Below are 27,669 nucleotides of genomic sequence, written 5' to 3'. Positions count from 1 at the left end.
TAATCGATGATTTGGTTCAGATATGGGTAAAATGTCCTAAAACCCAAATATGGTGTGAAACACAAAAACAATCAATTTAAAATCACATAAAACTAAGAAAAACAGTAAATAATTGGTGATATTTTTGACAATCATTTGCAACTCATTTTAATTCCCCATCATTACTGCTGATCAAAAAAATTGTTTTAACATTGCAAACGACAAATGATAGCATTGATTTTCTTCTAGCATCTTACTGTGTATTATTCCTTTGTGTTTCACAGTGTTTTTGTTGTCATGTGTCCATCTTGCTCCTCCAGATGCGGACAGACAGGATGCCATCAACCTGTTTCTCCAAGTCTACCAGCCCGCAGAGACCAAGCCGCATCTGTGGGAGCTGCCCACTGACTTCTACCTGCATCAGAGGAGCACTATGGCCCTCCCTCAGGACAGACGCAGGTAAACACACATACAGTTACAAATACACAGCAACGTATCTACTTTTAAGCATACCTATATCTGAATACACAAATGTAGTCTTACTCACATTACAAACCCAGAGACACATTTGTCGACACAGTAAGCCCTTAGCCTAACCTCAACCATCAAAAACAAACCAAAGCAAAGCGCACTCACATACAAACACAAAACTGAATGTTTTGGGAGTTTCTTTGTGCTTGTTTCTGTGCTGATTGAATAGCTCAGTGAAAAATTGGTCACCAAAGATTTCACCTGTGTTGCCGTTTGTTGAAAGCTTTTTGTTTTTAAGCTGATACTGTACCATGTCCACCAAGAGTGCTGAGGTTGTTCATAGGAGTGTGTGGATGTGTCACCATCCTCATTACCTCCTAGACAATGGTCACAGAGCTTTTGGTCATGAGGTGTAATTATGTGTGTCACACTCGTGAGGCCCTGAGGCTTTAATCGAGTGTCTACATTACAACAGTATATAATATGAGAAGATCATTTCTCATATTTCGCTTCTGATTTGAAGAGTAGTGTCAGTATGTGAAAAAGATTAGATTTCCAGTCTGTTAATGAAGCTGTCGTTTCTTAAAGATGATGTTTTGTCTGTCTGTTAAGTGGACTTTGTTTTTCCCTTATATTAGAAAGTGTGACTCATAGTAGCTCTTGTCCTAATTGGCCGCGGTGTGTGGGAGCATCCTAGCACTATGCATGTTGTTTGCTTTCTATAGGACCCACGCTTACATAAAAGTAGACCCAGTTTTCTGGTAAAGGCCACTGGTTGATGCAGCCACAATGGGCCTATGTAGCTCAGCAGTTATTCCAAGAAATTACCACGGGCGGAACTGAATTCAATTCGGCGGCCACACACTGTGCTTTTGCTCTCGAACCCGCCTAAGTAGCACATCACACACTAAATCATAATCAGTGCATTCGCTCAAATTGGTCATATTGAATAAAAGGCTTATGTATTCAGGAGTTGTACAGTGGGTGGTCCAACCAAGTCAATTTGTATATCTAGGTTATGTGAAGTCCCAGTAGAAACAGCGTAGACTGCACAATAATCAATGCAAAGTCTTCTGAAAGGTTTCAGTACTCAATCTATCACTCTGTTTCTGTCTCCAGCTACACATTTTGGTGGTCAGAGGGAATCCTGTCCTATCTTCCTGTTCCCTATGATGAAGGTATTTCTTCATTATCTGTAAATAAATGGTATCCACCTTCCATTGGTACTCTAATCAGTCTGTACCTCCTCAGCCTGTGGCTCTCAGCCCAGTCATTCCTACTGAGGAAATACAACTTTTGAGTCTTTAGCTAGCCATGCTAACTGGCAGCCCTGTGACTAGTCGAAGGCTCAGCTGTGCTTTGAGCTGAATGCTAACGTCAGCATGCTAATTAGCTCACAGCACAGCTGAGCCGAACTACGTTCCATGAGTATATTGAAAATATATTCACTGCTCCATCTTAATTTAGCATCTTAGCGGGCTAACATTTGCTAATAAACGCAGCTGAAGCTGATGTGAATTGATACATGCGAAAATGAAATAAAAAGTCATAAGAATGAATTCATGGGGTGTCATCTTTGCTAAAGTTCATGAAAAGCCAACCAGTATTTTTGACGTAGCTTCTTCAGTTCAGACCAAAATGATGCACCAATAATGACATGATTAGATATTAGATAATAGATAAGATACAGTATTATACTGTATCACCAACCTTATTATTTATGTGTATTAAAACCCTGTAAACGCTGTCTTCCCTGTGTGTTCCTGTTTGGATGCAGTCTCCTGCGAGGACAACATGAAGAAAATCATAGTGAAGAGAGTGAACCGCTTTGATGAGAGTACCGACACTTACACAGAATTCTTCAAACCTTATGAACTCACCTCCTTTGACGACACGTTCTGTATCGCCATGACCAACTCTGCAAGGTGACTACACAAAGAAATACACAAAAGAAATTCTAGCAATCAAAGATTTTGTGTGGGTACATAAAAAAACAAAGGATGGTGGTTGTAAATCCACGTACAGTTTACTACAGTGAGCTTATTGGTTCAACACTGCGATGGTACCGCAGGATGTCTGCTAATGGCTTCCCTTCTGCTCTGTGTTCATAAAAGGGAATTTATGCCCAAGACCGTAGGGGTGGATCCAAGCCCATTCACAGTTCGCAAGCCAGAGGAAACAGGAAAATCAGTGGTGAGGTCAGTAAATCTAAGCCATACACATGTTCACATTTGTTATGTTCTGGTTGGTGTTTTTTTTTTTTTGGATGCAATAAATCCTATGTCACTGTGCCCTCATACAAACAACTTCATTTGACACTGTGTTCTCAGGTAACCAAAAACAACTCGCCACTCTTTTTGTTCATAACACATGGTGTTGATTTCATCAGCGACCAATTGTGTGTGTGTGTGTGTGTGTGTGTGTGTGTGTGTGCAAGAGCATGTACATGAATAGATTTTTTTTAATAATCACTCTGGCACACACAGGCTTCTTTTAAACGAGTTATTGCTGAATTTGTCCTCGGTTAAAGTCCTCATGTGCTGGTGTCTCTTAAATGCACAGCACAACGTGACCACCACTTTGCTACACCTGACAACCCTGATGTTCTATACTGCTTCAATGTTTCCCTTGAATACTTTACTCTTTAGGGAGCCATCTGCTATTGTATTTGTCTGTTCACCTGGTGAAAAATACAGCATGTAGCATTTATGACGTGATTTGACTCACTGGCTCTGAACTTCACCACATCACGTGTACAGTACTCTCACTCACACACACACACACACACACACACACAGAGACTATTCTATTCACCCATCTTGTTAAACCACCTGTCTCGGTCAGGTCACAATGGCAACATGTTGAGTGGAGGAAACCAGAGGTCCTTGAGCATCATTGCCTCCTTTTCTCTGGTTATGCAGCAGTCAACAGATACTGTAGGGTTTATTATTATCAGGTGCTTTTCATCATGTGATGGAGCAGCTTTGGTGCGATTGACCGAACGTTGCCTTTGTGAGCTCTTTGGTGCAGCTCTCTGTGTCACATAAGTCAATTTATAGATATGTTGATCAACAGGGAAACAATCTGCAAATCATTTTCAGACTAATCAATAATGGAAAGAATTAGTTGCAGCCCTACTCTGGGCAGTTGCATGAGATGAGATGATCTTCATCATCCAGTGTATGTAAGTGCACCTGCCGATACTGAATCAAAACAAACATCGGTGTTAAGAGCTTAAAACAATCATTGATCATAAACAACCCCTTAAATTTGTATATTTGTAATGCTGAAGTGTGACTCAGATGTATACTGATAGAAGATAATCAACCACTATATCAGCTTTCACATTAACTTTCTTAAGTGAGCACTGCCGAGAAATGACCATTAGTACCAAAACAGCTGGGTACATGCCCACCGAACCAAGAGGGGCAAACACTCTGAAGAGTTGGATCTTGTTATAGAGATTTTTGAGTCACCGTTTGGTGAGTCAACCAAGCTTTCCTGGCAGAGCTGGGAAACACTGAGTTCAAGTGAGATTTTATTTGCAGAATCGAGGGAGAACTTTGTCTCACGAAAAATCTCCCTGATTTTTGTGTCTATGTTGGTCTGGTTTGTTGGGGAGCAGTTATGGTGATATTGTCGCTTTTTTAAAATTGTGCAGAAGACATGCAAAACATGTTTTAAGTTTACAGATGAATTAATTAGGTTTTACACATAAATTAATTAGGTTAACTAAATATACTGTACAAGCTGATTGTTGTGTTTGAGTATATACAGTTGTGCTCATAAGTCATAAGTTCATACATGTACCCTGGCAGAAAATATAATTGATCAAAAAAATGTATTTTATTCAGAGTTAGTGGTTGGGTGAAGTCATTTATTATCACACAATTGTTTTTGCTCCTTTGCTCTGAACATTTCATCCATTGCTGCACTGACTTTGCTAGATTGTGAGCCATAGGGAAAACAAGGACCTGAGAGAGAAGGTTGTTCAACTTTATAAAAAAATATAAATATAGAAAAACTTTTTTTTTTTTAATCCAAAGATTTGAGAATGCCAATCATCGGTGCTCAAACTCTCATAAAAGTGGAAATTGAGGGGTTCAAAATTAAGCCACGGTCAGGTGGTAAACCAATTTGTTGGGCAGACTCTCTGATGATTTATATTTTTAGGTACATTTTTTTTTTACTTTTTGCCTTTAATTGATAGGAAAGTTGAGAGAGACAAGAAAAGGGGGAATGACATGCAGCAAAGGGCCACCTTTCGGGTTTTGAACCGGGGCCGGCTGCAGTAAGAACTGTAGCCTCTGCATATGGGTGCCTGCTCAACACACCGAGCTATACGACACTCCGATCAAAGTTTTTTAATGATTGTGTTATTTTGGGATGTCTCATAGTTTCATTTAAATCCCATTAGAAATAAGGTAAATGTGTTTTTCCTGATCACTCATGTTTTCCTTAAAGAATGGTACACATTTTACAAAATCCACCAACTTATGAGCACAACTGTATTTAATTTAATGTTTGTGCATGTGTCGGCAGCAACAAGAGCAGTAAGGAGGAGACGCTGCTCCAGAGGAAGACTGCAGCCAGCGCACCCCCACCCCCGAGCGAGGAAGCCATCTCCAGCACGTCGGAGGACGACTCGGAGGAGGACCGTGACGACGACGGCTCCGTGTCCCAGCGCTCCACCCCGATCAAACTGCTAACAGAGTCTGGAGAGAGCACTCGCACACAGGAGGTATGAAAACACAAGTAAAACAAAATCAAAATCACCTCAGAGCATCTGTTTAATAGGGAGGAGGAACAGAAGCCTATCAAAATAAGGTCCTATAATGAGTCAAGGTTATGTAAGCACCTCTCAGGACCTCAGGAAAATGTCATTACATTTTAGGCTGTGATCATGCCACCTGCTTGTATTTTAGGCCTCGGAAGCATTTTTTTTTTCCAATTTGAGTATGTCACCCTGATTGTTTTTTTTTCTCCTCTCCACCCACCGCCCTGAGTCTCCCACAAGAAATTAGTTGTGTGTTTCTGTTTGCGTCAGACAGAAGAAAAAACATCAGTCTCATTAGTGTAGCTTTGTGTTAATGCTGTTCTCAGGGCGATTAGATAATAGAAGGTGCCTTATGCTGTTATTGCTTTCTTTCTTTACCTCTAGTTCTTGATCTAGCCTCAGTTATCCTCAACAGTAGATCTGCTCTTATGTAAAATATTAAAGCTAAAATCCATATTCTTTTATAAATGTGCAATTTTATCCATCTGTCTGGTGGCTATTACTGAGATTTGTGCAGGTTTTGCTCCGTTTTACTGCTTCCCTTTCTAGATCCACTAACTGGCAGCCTAGAGCACGAGGGGGGAGTTGACTAGTAACTAAATTAAAGTAATTCAGTTTTGATCTCTATTGCGTCTTTCTGTCTTGACTTTTGAATGCTTTTGTATAAAACGGAGAAAGTGTTCAACATGTAAAGCATCATTCTGAAATGTAAGCTTTCTTTCTGAAATCTCCCTGTCCTCTCTGGAGGTTCGCATAAAGCACATAATGTATCCTGTGTACAGCATGATCAGGATTTTTGTGGGAATTTATAGCATTGCTTGTTGTGGTGTCTTATATGCACTTGTGTTACTTTAATGGGAAGAGTAGCAGTAATTTTGTCTGTGGCTTCCTCCTCTAAGGCCCAGGTATCATTAAAACCTGTATGTAGGACAGGTGCTATGGGATTTGTCTGATTTTAGGGCATCAGGGGATATGTGGTCACCTGCAGGTGTCATGGTCGCTGTGATTTTTTTTTTGATTGCTCACTTAATCTCCTCTTTGGTTTTCTTGCTCAGCTTTTGATGTTTACATTGAAATGTTATTTATGGGAAAAGATTTACTCTATGCTTTAATTTATTGTAAAAGCTAAAGATGTATTATTTGCTGTAAAAATGAACACAGTAATATCACCACTATTCTTTTTTTTTTTTTACATGCATTTACTGTAACACACATTCTGCTTTATGGACCTTTGGCCCGATCCATAGTTGGATTCAGTTGCCGGAAACTAATCGACTCACGGTTTCAAGCTAAACCGTCTCTGCTAACATTACGGTCACCACTTGGATGGAGATGGACCTTCATATTATTATTTGAGCACCTTTCACTTTAGCACATAAATGCAGAGAAGCCTTTGGTGGTTTCTCTGCAACATTTGTCATTGTTTTTGGATAATGTATAATTAAGTTACATTTGCATAAAGCAGTATATTTGTTATTTTGAACAAATAGAAATGTGCAATTATTTTGAGATTAATCGTGATTAAGTATTTTACAACAGCCATTATTATAATTACAGCCATAATTACTTAATTTGCTTCAGATATCAGTGATTGTGTTGTGAAAATCTGGTATAGTGTACATTGTGGCGTGTTATTGATCTGGTGAGTAAAAGTCAAATATTTACTCTTCCATTTTAGGTCTGTTTTAATCTCCACCAGCTGCTTAGAGACATATCTGGCCTCTGACCAGATAATTAGCCACTGTGTTCATTAACTAGACATTAGCACCTTGGCTGCTCCGGCTAGAAACTAGGTTGATGAGAGTGAGCCCAACAGTAAAGTTGCAGCTGCAAAACGAAAATAGTGAGTTAGAAGACATTGAAACTCACCTCTATGGGCGTCTTCTTTCACATTACACATGGTTGCTTGATCTATTGTTGAAATACGTACGGTATACAGAGTTTTCCTTAAGTCTTTTACTTAAATCTCATGGAGCAAAGTAGGGAAAAAAACGGTTGACTCAAAATGCTCTTCTTGACATCATGGTGTAACCAACCACAGATAAGATGTGAGATGTTGCTTTCTTAAGTGGCACATTTCATTTTATAGCTCACCACACGCTGTCGTTTATATGTAGCGTACACTAGTGCAGGGGTGACGAGTCTCCAGGGTCAATCATCACTATACTGGTATCTATTTCATGCCCCAGGTGGACTGTTGTCACGTTTGCGTCTCCCATTAACCCAGATTCGGTAGCACAGCTGAGAGAGGGAGCACATCAATCAGAACAGGTAGTAGGTCAGTGTGTCAAGAGGATCAGTCGGAAACACCAGGTAATGGCTTCCTCTCTGGATGTGTCAGTTGATAAGAGCCATCTTCGAGTCCTGCACTTTGCCCTTTTGTCCTAATTTCCATCGGTCGTCTCATTCAGAAACGATTTGAAAAGTGTATGGACACGGTCCTGAGTGCTGGTACTGTAGGCAGTCGTTGTCCAACCAAGCAGATTAGTTAAAGAATTACAAACAATCCCCCAAAACACCAGGGGATTGTGTTCTTGTATGCATCAGATGGTGTCAAGTCTTTGCTTGGCATCACTTGAAGGCTCGTTCAGCTCCTGCTGTTCAAACAAAATCCACTTCAGCACTGTAATGGAGGGACTTCTTCTTCAGTGACGATGGCAGTGACATTGTTCCACTGTGGGATGTCCCATATTTTTTAATTTACTTCAAATGCAAAATTTAACACAATACATAAGCTAAGAGGAGACATCTTACATTCATTTCTATTTTTTCAAAAAGAAATGACGTATCTGTTGCTACACATTTACTAATGTTTTTTTATCAACTTGTGTGTGACAAAGACAAAAAACGATGGTTATGTAGGTTCTATGAATTAGTAGAAATGAAGTAGAACTGTCAATAGCAGAGTTAACATTATGTACATCCTGTGACTACTACTGATTTTCCATGTGTCTGGTGAGACTCATGATCTTGTGTACTTGACCTAGTAATTTCTGATTTTCCAATTTTAGTTCTTTGGAAGCAGCTTGTGTTCAGTTCACATGAACACATGAGTATTTAATACGCCCTCATCAAAGGAATAGTCAATCGGAAAATGCATTATAGGGGCCGTAAGTAAAAGAGCTGCCCTTCCTTTATCCGGATGTCACTGCCATTCAGGACCTTAAAGCTCATTATTTAACATGTTACATAAATTATAGTACACAAGTAATTATTTTATGTGGTGGTACATGATACAGTCATTTCATTGTCAAACAGAAACACCATGATTTTCCCTCTGCATCAAGTCTTTATGTTATACTAAACTGATTGGTGTGTTGCTTTGACACAAAGAGATGAGAGTGGTATCCATCTTCTTATGAACACTTTGCCAAAACGTTGGCAAGAAGGCCTCTTTAAAAAAAATTAACTTTCTTTCAGCAAATGAAATCTATTTTGTATGGAAAACGATTTTCTTAAAAAAAAAAACTGTGGACTGGGAGTGGTACTTCCAATCTTACAGTGAGTTCGGAATAAAACCATTTCTGCTCCCATCTGCATGGTTTGCCAGCCAGAACTTGGTACGTTGCAACTGTCATTCATCACTGAGACGGTTGATAAAAACACTAATAATTGGCCTCATGATTTTACACAAAGACAACAAATTGTTTTGCCAAGTATAATATTTCAAAAATCCAGTTTTGCTTCATGTAAAATGAGGAGTTTTCAAAGGACCGTTTTTGATTCTCTCCCCACTCCTGCTCCATCCATCTCTTTCCTCTCCTGATTTATGATGTATTTTCCATAGGCCCCCTCTTCTCTATCTTCTCAGGGCCTTGAGCACTGAGCCGATCATGAATATTTCGAGCTGGACAGCTAGCTCACGTGTTGGGTGCACACACTCACTCGCATGCGTCTCGTGTCGCTGGCTCCCAGCCTGTCCCTGAGAATGGATTGCCAGGGTGCCGGCACAACACAAAACTGCTGAAATATTTAAACATCAGATCATTACCACGTTTGCCGTGTAATTACACATTCTCATTTCATATTCCTCCTTGATACAGGCATACGGGCACCTGCTTAAACATGGATAGATTTGCAATGCGTGTGGGTGTATGTTGCTGTGCTGTGTATGTTTACACACTCGTCTGTGCTCTAGACACCATATGTGTGTATGTTGCATGTGTGTGTAATCTTGGAAGTGCGTGCGTGCGTGCGTGCGTGCGTGCGTGCGTGCGTGTGCATTCATAGCGGCTGTTTTATTGAGATGGTCGTGGAACACCCTCATTTGTTTTCCCCTCCCCGCATTGCAGATCAATACAAATTCAGTGAAAATTCAATGCATTATGTCGAGGGTATCGCTACAGCTTTAGAAGAATGGCACCACTGACGGCTTTAAGGCCACTAATGGGCATGCCGTTACATAACAGCTTCATAGAAAGTCATAAAACACACATCCAGGTTTCACAGAACGTCTGTCCAAGAAGTCATTTTCCAATGGGGCGTCGTGTACAGTAGCTCACTGGGTTGTGCAGACCCCTATACAGAGGCTACTGTATAGTCCTTGCCTTTCGAATCCCCCGGCGGCCCTTTGCTGCCTGTCATTCCACCTCTTCCCATGCCTTCCCATTTCTTGTCTGTCTCTGACTATCCTATCAATTAAAGGTATAGAAGCCCAAAAAGAAAAAGAAAAGTGTCTCAAGGCCTTCTAAATAACGTTTAACAATTAACAGCGAGATGAGTCTTCAACTATGAGCCATGACATCCAGAGCAGGAGATAATGACAATGTACACTGTGAGATAAAACAGATAAACATTTACAGACACTACTGTACAGTATATTGCCTTCATCAGTGGTGTCTGAGGCTGTGGTTAGTTTCCCTATACCCAGCTGCATGACTAATGTATCGCAATAGACATCAGATATATATATTAAAAGAAACACCAAAAACACAACAACAGGGTAATTTTCCTTGGAAGTTGTTCTCCAAATTAATTTCTATGATATCCACATTGATGTAAAGGGGTTTCTCTCTGTTTTTTTCTCCATGTTTGAAGCTGCAGTGTTTAGATCATGCTCAGTTGTTGAGAAACGGTCCCACACACACGCCTGCCAAGAAAACACTCACGACCACAACATGACACCGTCCCCATAATCTCACACCAAGACACAAGGCAAGACGGATTCACACTGTTTACATGAGATTCATCAGACTAGAAAATGTTTACCCACCAATTCAGCTGTCTGGTGGCGATGAGCACGTGTCCACTGGAGCCACAGTATCTCGTCCTCAGCTCACAGCAGTGGTACTGTGATGCGTCGTACTCGGCTTCAAGGTTGAACAGGTCATCGTCTTGTGCACCACCGTTGAACGGAGCAGTTTTTTTGATCAACATCAGCCTCGTGCTTGGTAGGAACCTTGGTAGGTTTAGCTGTGAGGACGAAGGGCGAAAAACCTAATGAAATATACATTTCCACATGAAGATAACAGGCAAAGCTGAATAAAAATAACTTAAGTAATGAATATATATAGTTTGGTCTTATTGTGGCTTGAAAAACTTAACAATATATCATAACATGCCCTGATGAGGAAATAATTCATTTCTAATCATAACGTGGTCTCATGATACATGACCCCCTATTATAAATATTGTTTCCTTTTTTCTTGCTTTGATGTTGAAGAAATGAATCATTGTTAGGCCACATTCATTTGATTGATTAATGTATTTTCTATTGAAAATGCAGTATTTTTGTTTTTCTATTACTTCATATAGTGTGCAGTTTTTCTTTTACCAGAACAGAGCCCTAATGATTTGGTTGTTATTTTATTATTATCAGGACTTGATTTAGCCAATGATTATTTTTGACTGATAATTTGTCTGTAATTGCAAACTCCTTTTTTAATGTTGCTGATTTCATAATCTTCTACTATCTTTCTTGATGAATTAGAGATACAGGTTCCCATTACCTTTTTTTGGTATTAATTAATTGCATGCGGTTATTTTAGTTTTATTTAACATGACATTATTAATTTCTTGGCCTTTTTCCTGACACCAAGCCTCTTTTGAATCTCTCATCTTGAACCGATCTGACCTTTTTAATCTGATATCCTGTTTATTATTTTTGTCCTATCTCCACTTACTGTGGACACTGTGTGCAGAGACCCCAGGAGGGCACTACCCTTGCACATGAAACCACCTCATCAGACACCAGCAATCAAATTACATTCAAAGTTGCTTAGATTACACTGCTTTGGCCACTCTAATTAGTGATTTCGTGGTAGAGAAGCAACTGAACCTGATGACCTGAGTCACAGCTACTCTATTTGCTGGATCCGGCTGTTAACAAGGAAGCCTTATCTGCTAAAGTGTGTCACTTTGAATAATTCTTAACTGTGCGTTTGAGGTCATGGTTAAAACTCTTTTATTAAAAGCTGTTTGTGTGTTTCTCTGGCTCACAGTTTGAGTTTCTCACCTGTCCTCTCTGACCTCTTCAGGAGCAGCAGCAGGTAGTGAAGGAGCCCTATGGACTCAATCTGGGCAAGTTTCCTGCGGAAAAAGACCTGCTCATTTATGAAAGGTAATATGACACACACATGCACATATGTATTATGTCCATATTAGAAAAAAAAGGCACATACTAGAACACTTGGACCACAGTGTGCATGGGCATTTTGGTCTTTAAAGGGATAAGAAAGGTAATAATGCATGTCTGATAAATTTAGTAACATGTGATTAGTAGTAAAGATTTTTTTTTTCGACAGGTGTTTAGTCAAAGACCAAGGCATTAGACATTTAAATTAAATGTCATGTTGACGATGGTCCTAAATAAAAGGTTTAGGAGTCACCACAGTTATTACATATCAAATATATGATCCACACCACATGTACGCAAATTTAGTGTATGTATTGTGTGATTAAATGAGGGAGGTGAGTAATAGATGCTGTAACTCAGAGAAAGTAATACAGACATGCACACAACTCTTAACTTTTAAGTCAAGCTCAAGCAAACGCCCCCAAACAAAAAAGGCCCAGACATCTTGTCCAACTACCACTGTACCACTGTTTAAACTGGTCCTGAGGGAAATGCTTCCTTTTTCATTGTTATTGGCAACGCACCCAGTGCCCAAGATGGAGAGGGAAGGCACAGACAGTCGGTGTCAGCAGCCCCCTCAGGGTGATATCAGTCATTTCGCAAAAAGGGGACATTGTCAACTCTACCCTGCTGTGTGCATCACACATCTGACCTCACTGCTCTTTGTCCACCTCAGTCTTCCCTCAGTTTTTCATTTTGTCTCTGTTCTTTCTGTTTCATTCTGTCCGTTCTCACCGTATGCTCCCGAACATGTTGATGAGCCACAGTGAATAGCCCTTATCAGGCTCTGAGACTGAACACAACTATCTGTTCTTTGGATCCCAACTGCTGATGTGATACAGTGTGAAGCTTGAATAGCTTTTTGCTCCCATGCAGCTGTCCTAAACCCACAGAGGAGGATAACTGCTCCACTGTGTTATTCCAGTGGCAAATGTTCAGTCATGTCTATTAAAGCACTATTTACTTTTTAGTTTTGCAAATGCATGTATGCGTTGATCTACTTAATTAAATGTGGACTGATTCACTGTCTGGGCCATTTGTTTCAAATGAAACCACAGAAACTAAATGAGAATAACATTTTTTTAAATATTCAATAAACTTGCATGCAACATGTAAACCCTTTTTTTTCTACAATTCGTTACGTGACTTTTCTTTCCTAGATTGCTTCTATAAAAACATTCAGTTATGCAAGATAAACAGTCATGTGTGACTGTCTTTAAGCCTTTAATTATCTTGTGATGCCTCAGAGTTATCCTGGGAGTCACATTTAGACTACAAAAAATGCTGTTTTTACAACTACTAAAATATCTCTACAATTCTGAATCTCTGTCAACTCAAAGAGAATCACTGAAAGCAGCATTTTTGATTCACATTAGTATCAACCATGCCTGTGTTTGATACTGGTTGTCTGCCCTACAATGGAAAGCATGCTACATACAGTATGTATGACTTTTAATCTCAGATTCGTATCTCATCAGACTTTGATATCAGGCATAGTTTTGAGGCGACAAAAACAAACAAACAAACCCCAACTGCAATGAAGAATGTTGTTCATATCCTCCCACTGTAGTGGCACATTATGAAAATGAAACTGCATTCATTATTGAGGCAAGATTTTTGGAACAGCTCCAAAGATGTTAGCTGCAGCCATAGCACCACTAATCATTGCATTAATATTAAAAATCCTAAGCAAGAGCCAGAGGGGAACTCTCAACTTCTGCTTATTGTTGTGTCTTTTTAAAAAAAGAGAGAAATTACCTGTGGGAAAACTTGAGATTTGATGATGACGTGCTCTGAACATTGTAGTTCTCACCAGAGATGTTCACGCTCATCTCTGAAAAATGTGTGTGAAAGAACAGACAACATGAACCTGCAATTTTATGAGAACCAATTTTGCTCTGTTAATTGCTCTTCAGATGATTAAGACTGCAACAGGAAGGAAGCAACAAAGACAGCCACGTGTACATTATTGGATTATTCTGCAGTAATGTGTTTAATTTTGTTTTGAGTTTTTTTTTTTTGTCTTTTCTTTTTCCTGCAGGTTTGCACATCTGGGTGGGAGCCAGCACAAAGTGGAGAGAACTGAACACATAAATCTGGTGAACATCATCTGTTTGTGAGTAAAACATGTGACACATTCACCCAAACAAACACAGAGAGAGAGAGTGAGAGAGAGAGAGTGAGAGAGAAAAACATATGTACCCAAACCCAATAATCCTCACTCACGTCACGTGTAATGTTGAGCACTACGATGCAATATTGGTTTAACGTTCTAATCCGAACCCTTTTAAATACCACTCAACATTTCCAGCAGCCTTGGGACAAGTGAATACAGTTGCTCAAGCTAAGTGGCCTCAAGGGAGGCTTCTAGCTGTGAGCAGTTTAATCTTCATCTCTTGTAACCAGCCACTCTTCCTTCACTTCTTGTCACCCCTGCTGTTTCCCAGTCTGTCAATCCGTGACCCAGCAAGTCACTGAGATTGTGATTTTTTATTTTTTTTAAAAATCAATATTCAACCACATGACAGGAGGCAATATGGAGCCACAATTACACCTGAGCATTTTTCCTCATTGTCTTTCACTCTTTTTTGTCCAGCTCCAACCTGCTCTCACTCTGTTATGCCCCAATTTGTTGGCCCTAAGGGGCATCACAATGGACCACCAGTGACCCCAAACACCCACACAAAGACACTAAATAAAATAGGAAATGGTTTAAAACATAACATAAGGGTAGGACATGAACTTAAACAAACAAAAGCCACGCTGGGAGGCAGGCATGCCCAGCAGTCCCCATGCACTGCCCCCTTTGCTACTGTTGCAGGACAACTGTCTCTCAGGTTAAAGAGACTCAAGCGTTGTTATTTATAAATTACACTCAGATATGATGGCAGTTTTATACTTTGCAGAGATCAAACAAACAAGACATGTTGTAATAATGTGTTGCCTTTGGATAGAACTAGACTACCTCTTTCCAGTCTCTGTGCTTGGCCAAGCTAACCAGCTTCTGGCTGTAGCTCTATAATTAATGAGCTGATACGACAGTTGTATTGATCTGATCTTCTCATCTAAATCTGCCAGAAAGCAAATAAACACATTTTCCAGTAGACTATATCATAGACTCTGGTGTAATGTCTGATTTAGTGCATTGCAAAATAATACACAGGATATTGATTTGTCCACCACATTAGCACATAATAATGAAGAGGCAAGAAAATATAAAGGACGTTAGTTTGTTTGGTCCAATTTTGACATATCAATAAAGGCCATAGTGCAAACGAGCAAAGAAAGGGAAAGTATTTGTAAAGTATTCTTATTTTTGTCATGAGGCAAGCAACAAAAATATTGGACAAAAGAATAGTGTCCTGAAAACTCAGTACTTAGTCCTTCTGGGGGAGAAAAAAAAAAGTATAACCAGCCTACTCAGGAAAAATAACCCTCTGAACCCCACTCAAGATGAGAGATGCTTGAAGGCTGTTCACGGTGAGGCACGAGAGGAAACAGAAGGGCTGTTTTATTGTTTTGCTCTAAAAATACATTCAGGTCGCCAGACTGAGTTTACAGTTTCGCTGTGTGCATCATAACGTCATGGGCTGGAGACTAAAATTGCAGAAATGATACATCAACAGGATGGAAAAATGGTAGATAGAGGACAAAAATATATCCACGTGGCCATGTTTTGCTTCATCTCGTGCCGCACTTTGCTGTCTGAGAGCACAGGTTAGAGAGGGAGAGGGAGTGCAGGTGAATAAAAAAGGTTTTCATTGTTGATCAAGAGGACCATGAGTTTTGACGGTTTTCATAGTTTTGACTGCAAATTAAAATATGATATTATAAAGAGGACATGTTAAACAGGTCAGTTTTACCTCATAAGAAAAATAATAACACTAATCCCTAAAGCTTTTTAGCATTCAGAGGCCAAAAAATGAAATTCATTCATACAGTAGTCCAACAAAAACTTTATATGAGAGTAATACTGTAGCTCCAGACACAAAAACGTCCATAAAACTACACAAAAACCCTCTAATATTCCTCCTTACTGCTCGTCCACTGCAATCCAAGTCTCCTGGAGGGATATAGTCCAGAGTTTACTCGAAACGACATCATTTAAGACATTTTTACAGCCTAAAACAGTCCTGTTTTTGGTGAACTATTGCTTTAATGAGAAGAAGCTTCCGTCCATTTAAGGATGATCCAATGATCAATGTTTTTAGTGAGTTGAAGAGCTATTTAGTGACTTGTTACACCCAGGACAGGTTCAGGACGTCCTTTGTATCTGCTACAAGTTTTATGATGAACATTGTCGCCAGCTGCCTTTGTTGTCGATGACTACGTTGATCTGATGCATCTGGTGCTGATGTTGATCTGTTGATGTTGTTCACTAGGTAAGTAGTTCGACCGAGGATTGTGGAGCTTAGAATCCATGAATTTGTTGATGTTGATGCTACATATCGTATTGTACAGTATCGTGTCGCATTGCGTTATATCGTAGTGTCGTATTGTTTCGTATCAAATCATTTAATGTCCAATCAAGAGACACCTGAGCTAAATGTAGTGTCTGAATCCTTACGTCAGAGTGATATTTCCGTCATTCCTTTTTAATACTTTTTCAAAAGCTTTTTTGAGGGTCTAAGTGCTTATTTCTGGCAGTGTATGTTGGATGTAACGCAGAGATATATTTTGTAGCCTCTGAGTGCTTCGGGAACACAAGATTGGCTCTCTTTGAGCACATAACTTGCACTTTTTTTTTTTTTTTTGTACATTTTGATCAAGGAAAAAGACATACCATTTTTTGCCCAGGTTGTTAAACGTCACTCAAAGATGACCGGTATACAAGAACAGGGAACCTTCAGTCAGCAGGGGACCTTAACATCTTTTCATCCATGCTCGCTTTGCATCTCACCTTGTCCACCTATATATCTTCCACTCCCGGTCATTAGTCCATTCATCCGTTGCGGTCGTCCTCATGTTAGGTCTACAGGGTCCGGCAGGTGTGTCTGTTGTGTAACAGTGCTATTCTAAGATGCTGTTACAACACACCAAGCATGTTTCCACTGACAGGAAAGTCTGTCACCTCCCTCTGTGCAGTTCCTCTATTGACCCACCAGGCAAAGGCAGAATTTACTCAACTGGTGGAGATAAAAGCAGAAAGGATGTGAACATTGTGCAGATTCCCGTCGAGAAGAATTAGTGCTGTGTGGTGATTTATTTTTGCCCTATGCTATAATTAATGTAGACTTGAGGAACTATGCAGGATTTTCAGCTTAACTATGCTACATTTTTACCTTAATTAAACAGCTTTGGAGTAGTTGTGATGGTTTAATAAATGACATGTTACTTGTTACGAGGGAGAATGGAGGCTCTCTGCCTTCCACCTACCGTCTATTGGCTGAAAAACAACTTTGCAAGATCAGTGTGTCCCAGCTCTCGTCCTGTGCACTGATTATTAACGATTATCGATTCAAATTTGATTATTGCCAATTATTATTTTTCCATTTGACAGTAACAGTAAACCAAAATACACTACAAACGTATTGCACCGATTACTTAAAGCAGAAGTGAGTGGTCCGGTCGTTTTCGCTAATGCTGCGTTCCAGGCAGGCTTTTGAAATCGTAAATTACAGCTTCAAGTCACAACTTACGACTTTGTAGCGTTTCAGGCAACCCACTCGTGTTTTTCCGACCTGTTTTACCGGTGAAAGTCACTATAACGGCCACTCGTAACTTCCGACCGGTGAACTCGTACCAGATCGAACTGGTACCACTTCACGGTCGGCAAAATACGAGTTTCCTTGAACGCACCATAACAGTCCTCGTCGCTACGTCACCACATTCACGGCGTTCCTTGGCTGCACACACAGCCCTGCATGCCATTCTCTCTCCTCATTGGATAAAAACTGTAGGATACGATAAATGTTTTCTCTTCGGCTCAGAGCAGAGCAGAGGGACTGAGAGACCCGTGTTTCAGTCCAAACACTCTATGTAAGTGATTGCTGTCGGAAGATATAACTATTTAAGACTTATATTAACACAAATATATCACTCACTTCTGCTTTAACTTCTCTTTCATTGTGTTAGACCTCACTGCACCTTCAATTTGTTTAGTGTAGATGTAACTTCCAAATTATGATTTTGTAAATGTATTGTATTTATTTATTTTTGTTTTAGATGTAGTCTTCAAGGTAAAAAAAAAAAAAAAAAAAGAATGTCAACATTTGCAAATAAAAGTCCATAGTTTGAGTTATTTGTTTGTTTGTTTAATTTTTGAGTTTTTTTTCCTACAAATCAAAGATGCAGCTTGGGAACTTTAAAAATGTAACACAACAAAATAATAATTTGTCAACATTGGTCCCATGTCATCGATCCTAAAGCTAAAGTTCACAGTCTCCAGTGGCTGGAGGAGTCACTGGTGTGTATTCCCTGGTTTGTGTTACGATGAAAAAAAAACGCAATAACAATTGATTTTTGGAAATGTAATAATCGACTCATAATCATCCATACAATGATTGCGATTAATCAATAATCGATTTTTTTTCACCACCCCTACTGTGAACAGGAGAAAGTATAAAGTTTTCTTCTACCAGGTTTGAAGTGTAGAGCAGAGTGAAGTCCTGAAACTGGGCGACAGTGAATGAATGTAATTTGTTATTGTGGATGAGGCGCAAATTGAACAATGTTCTGGCACAGAAACACAGTACTCTACTTCCCTTCTGCTCAGATGCTTGAGTAGATCTTGGCAGTGCCAAAGTGGATTTCCATCCACCTGTTTTTAATGTGCACTTTTAGTTGATGCCTGAAAAGAATTCCCCCGAATACCTCAAATGTCACAAAAAGGTTCAACCTGTCCATTAAACATAACAAACCTGTGTGATGCTCTCAGCCTCTCTTCGGCTGTGTGTTGGTGTCCCTTGGACTTGGGTTGCTTTAATTTGCATTAAACCCTTAGCTGAAGTCTCCATAATGACACTCACTGAAGTCATGATTCATCTCAAGGCTTCCTCGAGCTGTCACAGCCTCTTGAGCCAGTCACCAAGGAGCTGCATCTGTAATGCAGCCATGTGTCTGAGCAGCTTCTCACTGGGGCCTCAGCTGCTGCTGAACTGGCTGCCTGAATGGATGACCAGGCAAGCACGCCGTTGATAATGCCCCCTTAAGATGATGAGACATGCTTCGGAGTGAAGCTTCTGCGAAAAATATGAGTAATTCCTTTGTAAAAAAGCCCCATCTGTGCTATCCTATTTTGTTTCCATTAACGGCCCTCTTTATGCCCTGCTCTCCCCGGCAGTGTTTCATAAGGTCTTAGTTGGATTAAAAACAATTTTCCATTCCTTGGTGCACTTTTTGATTATCTTGTGATAACTATAGATACAGCAATATTTTTCCCCCTGATGTTAAAATAATTGAACTTCACGGCTTGTTTCTCCACCACCACGTGAGTCATCGAAAATTAATTCTCCGCTACATCCACCATTCCTAACATGCCTCTTCCTCCTTCTGTCTTCTCAGAGAGCCGGTGTCCTGCTTCACCGACGACAGCATCTACGCCGTGTGTCCTCCACAGGCGGACAGGGACACCCGAGACGTGTTCGAGAGCCACGTGTTGACCGGTCAGGGCCAGGTGAGGGCGCTGTGCAGGGAAGACATGCTGATGTACAGGGAGTACGTCAAAAACAGGTACATGTGAGGCACAGCTGACACGAACTGGATCTTCTGTTACCACTCTGAGTGTTGAAGATGATCAGCTGAAGTCCAGTGACACATTCCGACTTTTCCGACATTTTGCTTCAACTACCCACCTCCTCAAATGTTTGTTATTGCTACTACAAGAAGACTTTCCAAAATGAAGATAATGGTTCACGAGCAACTCAAATGTCCTGTATTTGGACTAAACTTTTTCTTTTGTAATGAATCAGTGGACGTTTTAAAGCTACAAATCTAATCCAGTTTTGTTTTTTACTCATTCAGACTTGCCTTCAATGGCTGCCTTTAAGGATTCTTTTTATTTTTTATTTTGTGTTATTTTCCATTAATTACATTTTTAATTGCAAATCTTTTTTAAACAAAGTTTATTTAACTGTATATACCTTTCAAAAATGTCAATTGTTTTTGACTCTTAAATGATGGAACCATTGGAAAGATTGTAAAAGGTCCAAACACTGCAATGACTACTTCTTTAAAAATCCACCTCAGATCTACGAGGAGTTTAGATTTTCTTTTTATTCATTGTGTTAAATCATTTTCGTATCATATGAGACTCTAAAATCTGCTTTAAAAAGTGCCAATATGAATATGTGTTAGTTTTTTTGTTTGTTTTTTAATTCAGTGAGAAACAGACATGTACTGTCAGTGTCAATCTTCTTCTTATATTTTGACTGCATAGATTGAAACCTGGATTTTTTAAACCTAAATCAGCAGATAAAATAATGTCTGATAGCTTGATATTAGGGGTTTTATGAAACCTTAAAACTGCACACTGAATTTGAAATGTCAGCTTGTTGTTGTGTATAATGCTTCTAAATTAAACATTTATTTATTAACAGGGTGTGAGAGGTTTGATTGCTGTTGCTTTGAAGCAAGCAAGTCATTTTTTTCTCTCTTCGCTTTTCTACCTGTCTGCCGGAGCTTTGTGCTTTTTCGCTCTTTTGTTAATGCAAAAATCGAATCATGCCTCTGTAATTGTTTTTTGTTCCTCCCCTCCCTCCTGTACTGTCAGCTACTCTTTCTCTCAGTCCTTTTCCACCCATTATGCCTCCTGTTCACTTTCCTTCTGTCAATCACACTTTTCTGTTTCCTTCACCCCCCTCCCGCCTCTTAGTGCTCAGCTTTCACCCACAAGTGTCAGAAAATGTTAATGTAATGAAGACTCCCTTTCCAGCAGTGCACATACACATTCAGCTGACGCGCTGGCTGACCACCGGTCTCTGCATCAGTGCCTCGTGAGCCTGAGGAGGGTGGGCGAGCAGGGGAGGGTTTCTCCAGCATGTGATGTGATGGCAAACGGCAGGGGAATTAAAGAAAACCTGTGTTTCACTGTATTTTAAAGCAAATAAAGAGGAGAGGAGGCCACCCTGCCCCCCTCAACACACACACTCACTCACTATCATTATACAATAATATCATTACTGTATATATGGGAGGTGTTGAGAGTGCACTACAGATATCTAGTAATGATAGCACATGTCACCTGGAGTGGTAGAAGAGCACACAGGCACTTCAAATTGGTTTCTCAGAAGCTATTTTGTTTCGCCTTTGAGAATTCGTGCTATGAATGTGAAAAACCAACAAGGGTCAGTCAGCTGTCCATAAAGGAATTGCAGGTGGTTACAGGAAAAGATTAGGCTAGTTGAAATTCCGTGGTACTTCTAGTCTCAGAGACTTACTTACACCACACACAAGGACACTGCTTCTATTGTTTCTCATGTATTGTTACCATCACCTCGAAGGTTTACATGTCTTCACCAAGATAATTTTTTTTGATAAAATTCTGCTCAGATATGGTTGAAAAGGGGAGAAAAAAACCTTGCATCAGTAGAAAAAGAGTCTATATTCTAATGCTGGCAGAGAAACTGACTGCACTGAGGTCAGCTTTTTATAACTTAAACAACAAATAACTAAAGGTACAGAAGGCCTTCTGGTATTATAGACATACTGTACTGTCACCTCAAAAACACAAGATATTCAGTTTGTATTTCATCATTTTCACTTGTCCCCTGACTCAACTTGACAGGTTATGTGTGGCTTCCAATATGACCTCTTAAAGTGCAGATCTATAATTAACATAACATATTTACATGACTTTGAATCCTGGGGACCTTCCTAATTTTGGCCCCAAGATTGAAAAAGAACAAGTTCCCATTGTTATATTTACCTCTATTACTTCTATTTTCTATTTTAGTTTTATCTCCTTATGTGGAAACCTAAATGTACTGGTATAAAAATCTGGACAAACACTGAACTGCTTCATTTTATTTTGATTTAACTTCTTTGTATTTTCATCTCAAAACAATTGTATTTGAAGAGATCACTCCTAAAAATGTCAGATTATACCTTAAAAAACTCACTATGTGTCATTTTTAGGGTTACTTACTGTTTAAATCCTCAAAAAGAGAAGACAATTAGTGAAGACATGAGCACAGTGTCCTCAATGATGCTGGTTTGCATGAAACAATTTTTTATTTTTATTTTCATTTTTAAGGCATCTTCATGAAGCATCACCCATGTTTACAGCCAGTGCTTAATTTTGAACCCAGTGAATTCATTTAATTTGAGCCATTGGCCGTGAGCAAGTTTTTAGCAGATGTGAGTATCATACTGCAAAATCGAGGTCAAGATGACATCTGTGGCAAGGCAGTTATAGTATAGGGTCGGTCAAACACATTTACCAGATTATGTGATCGTTTCCTCCGTGACTTCTTTCTGAGTGGTGAGCTTATTTTGTATTTCGAGAGCGATATAGTGGGCTTAATGTTATAGTGCCGTGAACTACTTCTCTTGTCTGAAGTAGGTCAAGTAAGTGAGTAAATTATAGTGTTACGTCTTCGTAATAAAATGTCTCTGTTATGTCTCTGTTTAGGTGTCACAGTTGCATTTCTCACACGGTGTTCTCCCTACCTCCACCTCCACCTCCACCTCTTACTTCCTTATCTGAATTTCTTCACATTTGGCACAAACATTCTCCATGCTTCAACTGACTAGATGTTGGTGGTCAAGATAACTGTTGACCATACGAAACATGTTTTTGACCATATCTCAAGAATTCAAACGCTAAAGATCCTGCGCAGCAATGGTCTCGGCCGGGCAAATTTTAAAGTGAAAGTTCAAAAGCTGTGATTTGTTATGAATTTTCAAAGTTGTGAAATTCAGAGGCTTGCTGTAACACCACCATCAGGACTAATTTGTGTTTCCAGTTGTGGATGTCTGGCATTGGACTGGACCTTTGTGAAAAGTATGGGTAGATTTCTCATATGGAAAGGTTTCAATACCAACAACCATGCTCTATTTCACTGACCTAATTGGCAGTTGGAAATGTCACATGTTTGACTAGTCAGTCACCTGTGTGCAAGACAGCAGCTGTTAGTGTGTACAGTAAAGGCAGATTTCAAACAGCTGTCAAAAATTCAGTTATTAAGACAAAAATCTGAAAATACACAACCTGCATCTAGACCGCATGGAGATGTTGGTAATTTGTTTTTAACATTTATTTATTGGCTCCAGAGTGAAAAACATCTGAACACATACAAGGATTTTTTCTTAAATTAGTTTTATTTATATTCCTACAAATTGAAAATACACTTATATCTTTTATTGAGTAAGTCTTTATATATTACTATATGAGCCTAAACAGCCATTGGATGTAAAGCATGTGCTTGCAAGGTGGTAATAATTGCTATCTAAAATCAATCGATATATGGCCCATACTTTACCATCATTAGTTATTCAAATTTCCTTTGTCTCCTCTCCATTGTTAATGACCATTTTTTCAGTTTAATTGATGACATGCTCAGTTTATCCCCTGTAATATAAAAGGGCATTCTTACATTGAAGGATGAGTCACGGAACTTGTGTGCTTGTATGCAAGCACGTGATAGCATCTGTGCACTCTTGAAAATAAGAGCGCTGCTGTCTGTGTTTGCAGACAGGAGTTAGGGTCTGTTTCCCGAAAGAGGCTGTTTTGAAGGGAAAAAGAGGTCTTTTATGCAAGGGCTGTGTTTTTCTAATGCTTTTGTGTTCCTGATGGCAGGTGTCTCATTACACAAACATGGATATGGGAGAAGAAATGCATCTAGTCACTGACATTTTTGGGCATCTGTTTTAGTAATCCTCACAAAACTAGAATAAAGACTGATGTTGTTGGCTGCATCACAGCCGTTTCTATTTAGATGAAAATACAACTAGTTTAGTTAGGACTAAAAATACACGTAAAAATCATACTTGATTGTTTCTGATGATAGACCGGTGTGTTTGTTGGGTATCTGCCTAGGTCTTTGACATGAGTCACTAGGCACTTCATGTGACCGCTTAGCTTATGAATGAAGACAACCCCCTCTCCAGCTCCTGGTCCACTGACAAAAGGTGGCCCAACAGCTGTTGCCTGGAAACCAAAACTGGTTACCATATTGCTATGCTGCTCTGTATCTTTCTCCTGACATTTCATCCATTGTTATATGGCATTAAATTACTGAAGTATAAGGCAACAGCAGTTTTGGACATCATATAATTTATATTCTAAGATACAGGATTCAGTTTTAGTCTTAAGAAGAAAAAAAAAGGTTGAGATTTATTGACAAATCAAGGTCTAAACACTAAACACACAATTGAGCAGATTGTATCATGTTTGAATCAAAGTCATATTCCACGTGTTGTATCACATCACCTTTTCAGGGTTCACTGTGGACTAATTATAGGCTGCCGAAATACATGTACAAGTCAAAATAGGAGGTAAATGTCAGTAAACCCAAGAAAAATGATAAAAGAGACTCAAAACTTTTCCACCAGTGGGAAAGGAGTGGTGATTATTACAAAGGAGTAACAGTAGTACTGTGGGTACCTAATGGGTATAACATGTTTGTTCCAGGTGGACATCATTTACTGAATATAATGAACCACAGCCTATAGTGAGTTGTGTTGTGTGGTCTGTAACTTGTTGCAGGTACACTTAGTGTTTAGAGACAGATCAAACTGAGCTGGATATGTTTCTGCAGGCTGAAAGACAACTTGCTATGGAAACAGAGAAGTGGATGATGTGAGTTGTTCAGAATGACTTCTACCATCATCTTCAGTGAGCATCTCTCCGGCCCATCCCCCAGGGAAACATGATTGAAGTCTCCTGATGCCTCAGGATGTTTAATCTGTATCCTAGCAACAACTTCATGGAGATGAAGGTTGGTGGGATGGGATCTCCACTTCCATGCCTTCACCTTTGCACCTGCTGGAACAGGGTGGCACCGTGGCATCTCTCCAGATCTGCTCTGTTTTCGATGAAAGAAGGTCCTCTCCTGAACAAACTCCTCTCCCCCACAGAAGTATCCATCGGTAGGTGAGTAAAATGTCCGTTACCAGACTTTGCTGCTACCAGCTGATGCACATTTTCCAGAAAGTTATGTGAAAATAGCTTTGGGGGGGAAAAAAAGTTTATGAAATTGGTTTCTTTTCAAATCACAAAAACATGCAATACAATGAGCAAAATTAAGAGTAATTGTGTTGTGATAACAAGAAAGATTCACAACAACAAGCAAACAGTCAAATGAGCATATTTTGATACAATTTCACTGTCCATAAAGTTCTAATAACCAAACTTACCAGAAATATTGTGTGACCACTGAAACATACATCACAATAAGAATTCACAAACATTGATGGACAATAAATAAATAAATAAAACAGGCCTTAGCAACACTTTCAGACAGCTAGACATAATGGCTATCATGATTAAACTAATCACAGAACAAGACTAGTCAGTGTTAGGCTCAAAAGATTAAGATTAGTCTAGTTCACATAAAATATTTAGTTACTTTGAGTCTACAGCTATAGCAGCTCTGTGATTAACATGCAAACATGCATACAATGAAATAACTGCTATATGACCTACTGTTTAGCATTTTCACCACTGAAGTTTATTGTTTTAAGATCCATAGATTTGCCAGTTCTCTCTTGATAAAAAAACATGGTCTGAGTCATCAGAATAAATCCTCTGGGGACTATAAATGTTGTGCAAAATTTATTCACAGTCCATGTCAGATACAGTAGTTATCAGTTGTGATAAATCTGTCTGGATCAAAGTGGAGTAGGCTACTGTATCGACGAACACTGCTATCCCAGGTTGTCCCATCATTGGCATAACTAGACACTCAAAATATCAATAATTAATGTGACATCTACAGATAATGGTTAATTAAAGGCACTGGGGAGTACATGTATAGAAACAGGAGGTTTGTTACAGATCTGACCTATGGTGGATGAAAACTTGAACTAAATGCCACTCAACTGGGCCAGAAAGTGTTGCTATAGTAACATAAATGAAACCAAAAGCTGGTGGTTGAATAGATAAGGATAGGCTATTACAAGGCTCACATTGGTTTTGATTAGATAACCGTTCTTCACATAGATAAATACCACGTTGAAGCATAGACGCGTTGAAGCACCTTATATTTTTATTCCTTGAAGTAAGGGGAAAAAAACATCATCATCATCATCATCAGCCACTAAATCTTTCCACTGAACACTCACTCTGACATTAGGAGGTGTTTAAGATTAGTTGACTCATCCCATCTATTCAGTCGAACTCTGAGAAACACTGTTCTCTTACATTTTGATTATATATAACCTCTATAATTGAAAGAAAGTTGAACTGAAAGTTTCAGGCTATATTTAGACCGTTTTTTTTGTTTAGGTTTGTTTATATTCCTGATGCGAACACCTATTTTATGGTTAATAGTTAATAGTAAGTGGACTAGCCTAATTATAGCTGCACTAAAAGGTACACTAATTATGCCTCTGGCCTTGGTGACAGCCAGAGCCAGACAATTGTTTTCAGGTTGTCTGAACGTCCATCTGTCCCTCCGTATGTTCAACTCATCCACCTGTGCTATTCTTGTCATGCCTTGACAGAATTTCTGAAAAAAATGCTGCTAACAAGGATTATCTGATTTCATTTTGAGGGTCAGAGATCAAAGCTCACAGGCGTGGTGACCTCAGAAAACACAACTTTGGCTTTGTAAACTTAATATCTCATTAAGAAGGAACTTCTTCAAATTTGGCACAAGTCCACTTGGACACTCTTCACTCAAACCAAGCTTGAAAAATTAGATGAAATACTTCAACAACTTTCGAACAGATTAGGCTTCAATGGTTTTACGTGCATGAACTATAGAAAAACTTCGTAATAATAACACTTTCATACAATGCCATCTAGCAGAATATATATGATTTATGACACAATATCAAGCAGATATTATCATTCATCTGTGTATTTGTCAACCAGATAATGAAAGACAAGCTAAAACAAACACACCATAGAGTTCTCCTGAAATCAACATTCATCATAGCTTCAGCAGAGATGAGAGGAACCTTCAAGAACCTGGAGTTTTATTCTATTGAGAGAGGGGGGCTGTCTCTCTCCTTTTCTCTCTCTCTCACTCTCTCTCTACCATGACGTCACTCAGGTTTAAAGCTCTCCTCGCGTGTCCTCGGTCGGTTCCCTCTTCGTCCTCCTCTTACTCCTCCTCACATTCACCTTCCTCACTCAGCTGAACACCGGCCAATGCTTCACACCACCCCTGCCCTGCGTGTCTGTCCCATGCGTGGGAAGCACAACCAAAGTCAGGGCTTCACTGCACAGGGTCCACAGGAGCGACGAGAAGGGGGCAACTTTTGTATCCTCTTTATCTTGTTTTTTTACATTTTGTCTTCGGACGAAGGGCTCTGATTTCAGCGACAATCTCACCTGATACCGTTTTGTCACGGAGGTACGTATCCTAAACTTACCATAACTCCTATTCTAAATAGAAAATTATTATCTGTCAATAATAGCAATGTTTTTTTTTTTATACACTTCGGTTATTAACTATATTAGATGTTCTTGTTGTTCCAAATGTTGCAGTCATAAGAATGGACTTTTATTGAAATCAGCGATCAATTTAAATCAGTTTCGATTCTATTTCCTAATGTAAATATACATATTATTACATACTTATTAAACACCACAATAACGTTGTAAGTCCATAAAAGACGAAGAAATATTAGTTTTAAACCATGTATAAAAGAAATGAGACCAAGAAACTTGTGATGTTCAGATTGTGATTTCAGCACCACGGACAGCTCTTTAGCCGCTTCTGGGTGCTGAACTGTAGGCGACAACTTAACAAGGAAAATC

At 39.4% G+C, this 27,669-nt stretch overlaps 1 protein-coding gene across 1 annotated transcript in view; it reads left to right on the top strand.

The window, feature by feature from the left end:
• fig4a (FIG4 phosphoinositide 5-phosphatase a) overlaps positions 1–20,288 on the top strand; it is a 47,152-nt gene extending 26,864 nt beyond the window's left edge. The window contains exons 17-24 of the mRNA XM_084000990.1: positions 300–438; positions 1,570–1,628; positions 2,228–2,375; positions 2,565–2,648; positions 4,993–5,191; positions 11,704–11,786; positions 13,843–13,917; positions 19,305–20,288. Of these exons, the coding sequence (XP_083857116.1) occupies positions 300–438; positions 1,570–1,628; positions 2,228–2,375; positions 2,565–2,648; positions 4,993–5,191; positions 11,704–11,786; positions 13,843–13,917; positions 19,305–19,482 (965 nt within the window). The 3' untranslated portion in view covers positions 19,483–20,288. The remainder of the gene's footprint in view (positions 1–299; positions 439–1,569; positions 1,629–2,227; positions 2,376–2,564; positions 2,649–4,992; positions 5,192–11,703; positions 11,787–13,842; positions 13,918–19,304) is intronic.
• The last annotated feature ends 7,381 nt before the right edge of the window (positions 20,289–27,669 follow it).

This window comes from Trachurus trachurus (assembly GCF_905171665.1).
Source record: "Trachurus trachurus genome assembly, chromosome: 24".
In the NCBI taxonomy this organism is placed as follows: Eukaryota; Metazoa; Chordata; class Actinopteri; order Carangiformes; family Carangidae; genus Trachurus; species Trachurus trachurus.
The sequence above is the reverse complement of the archived record's forward strand: the minus strand, read 5'-3'. Positions and strand labels throughout refer to the sequence as shown.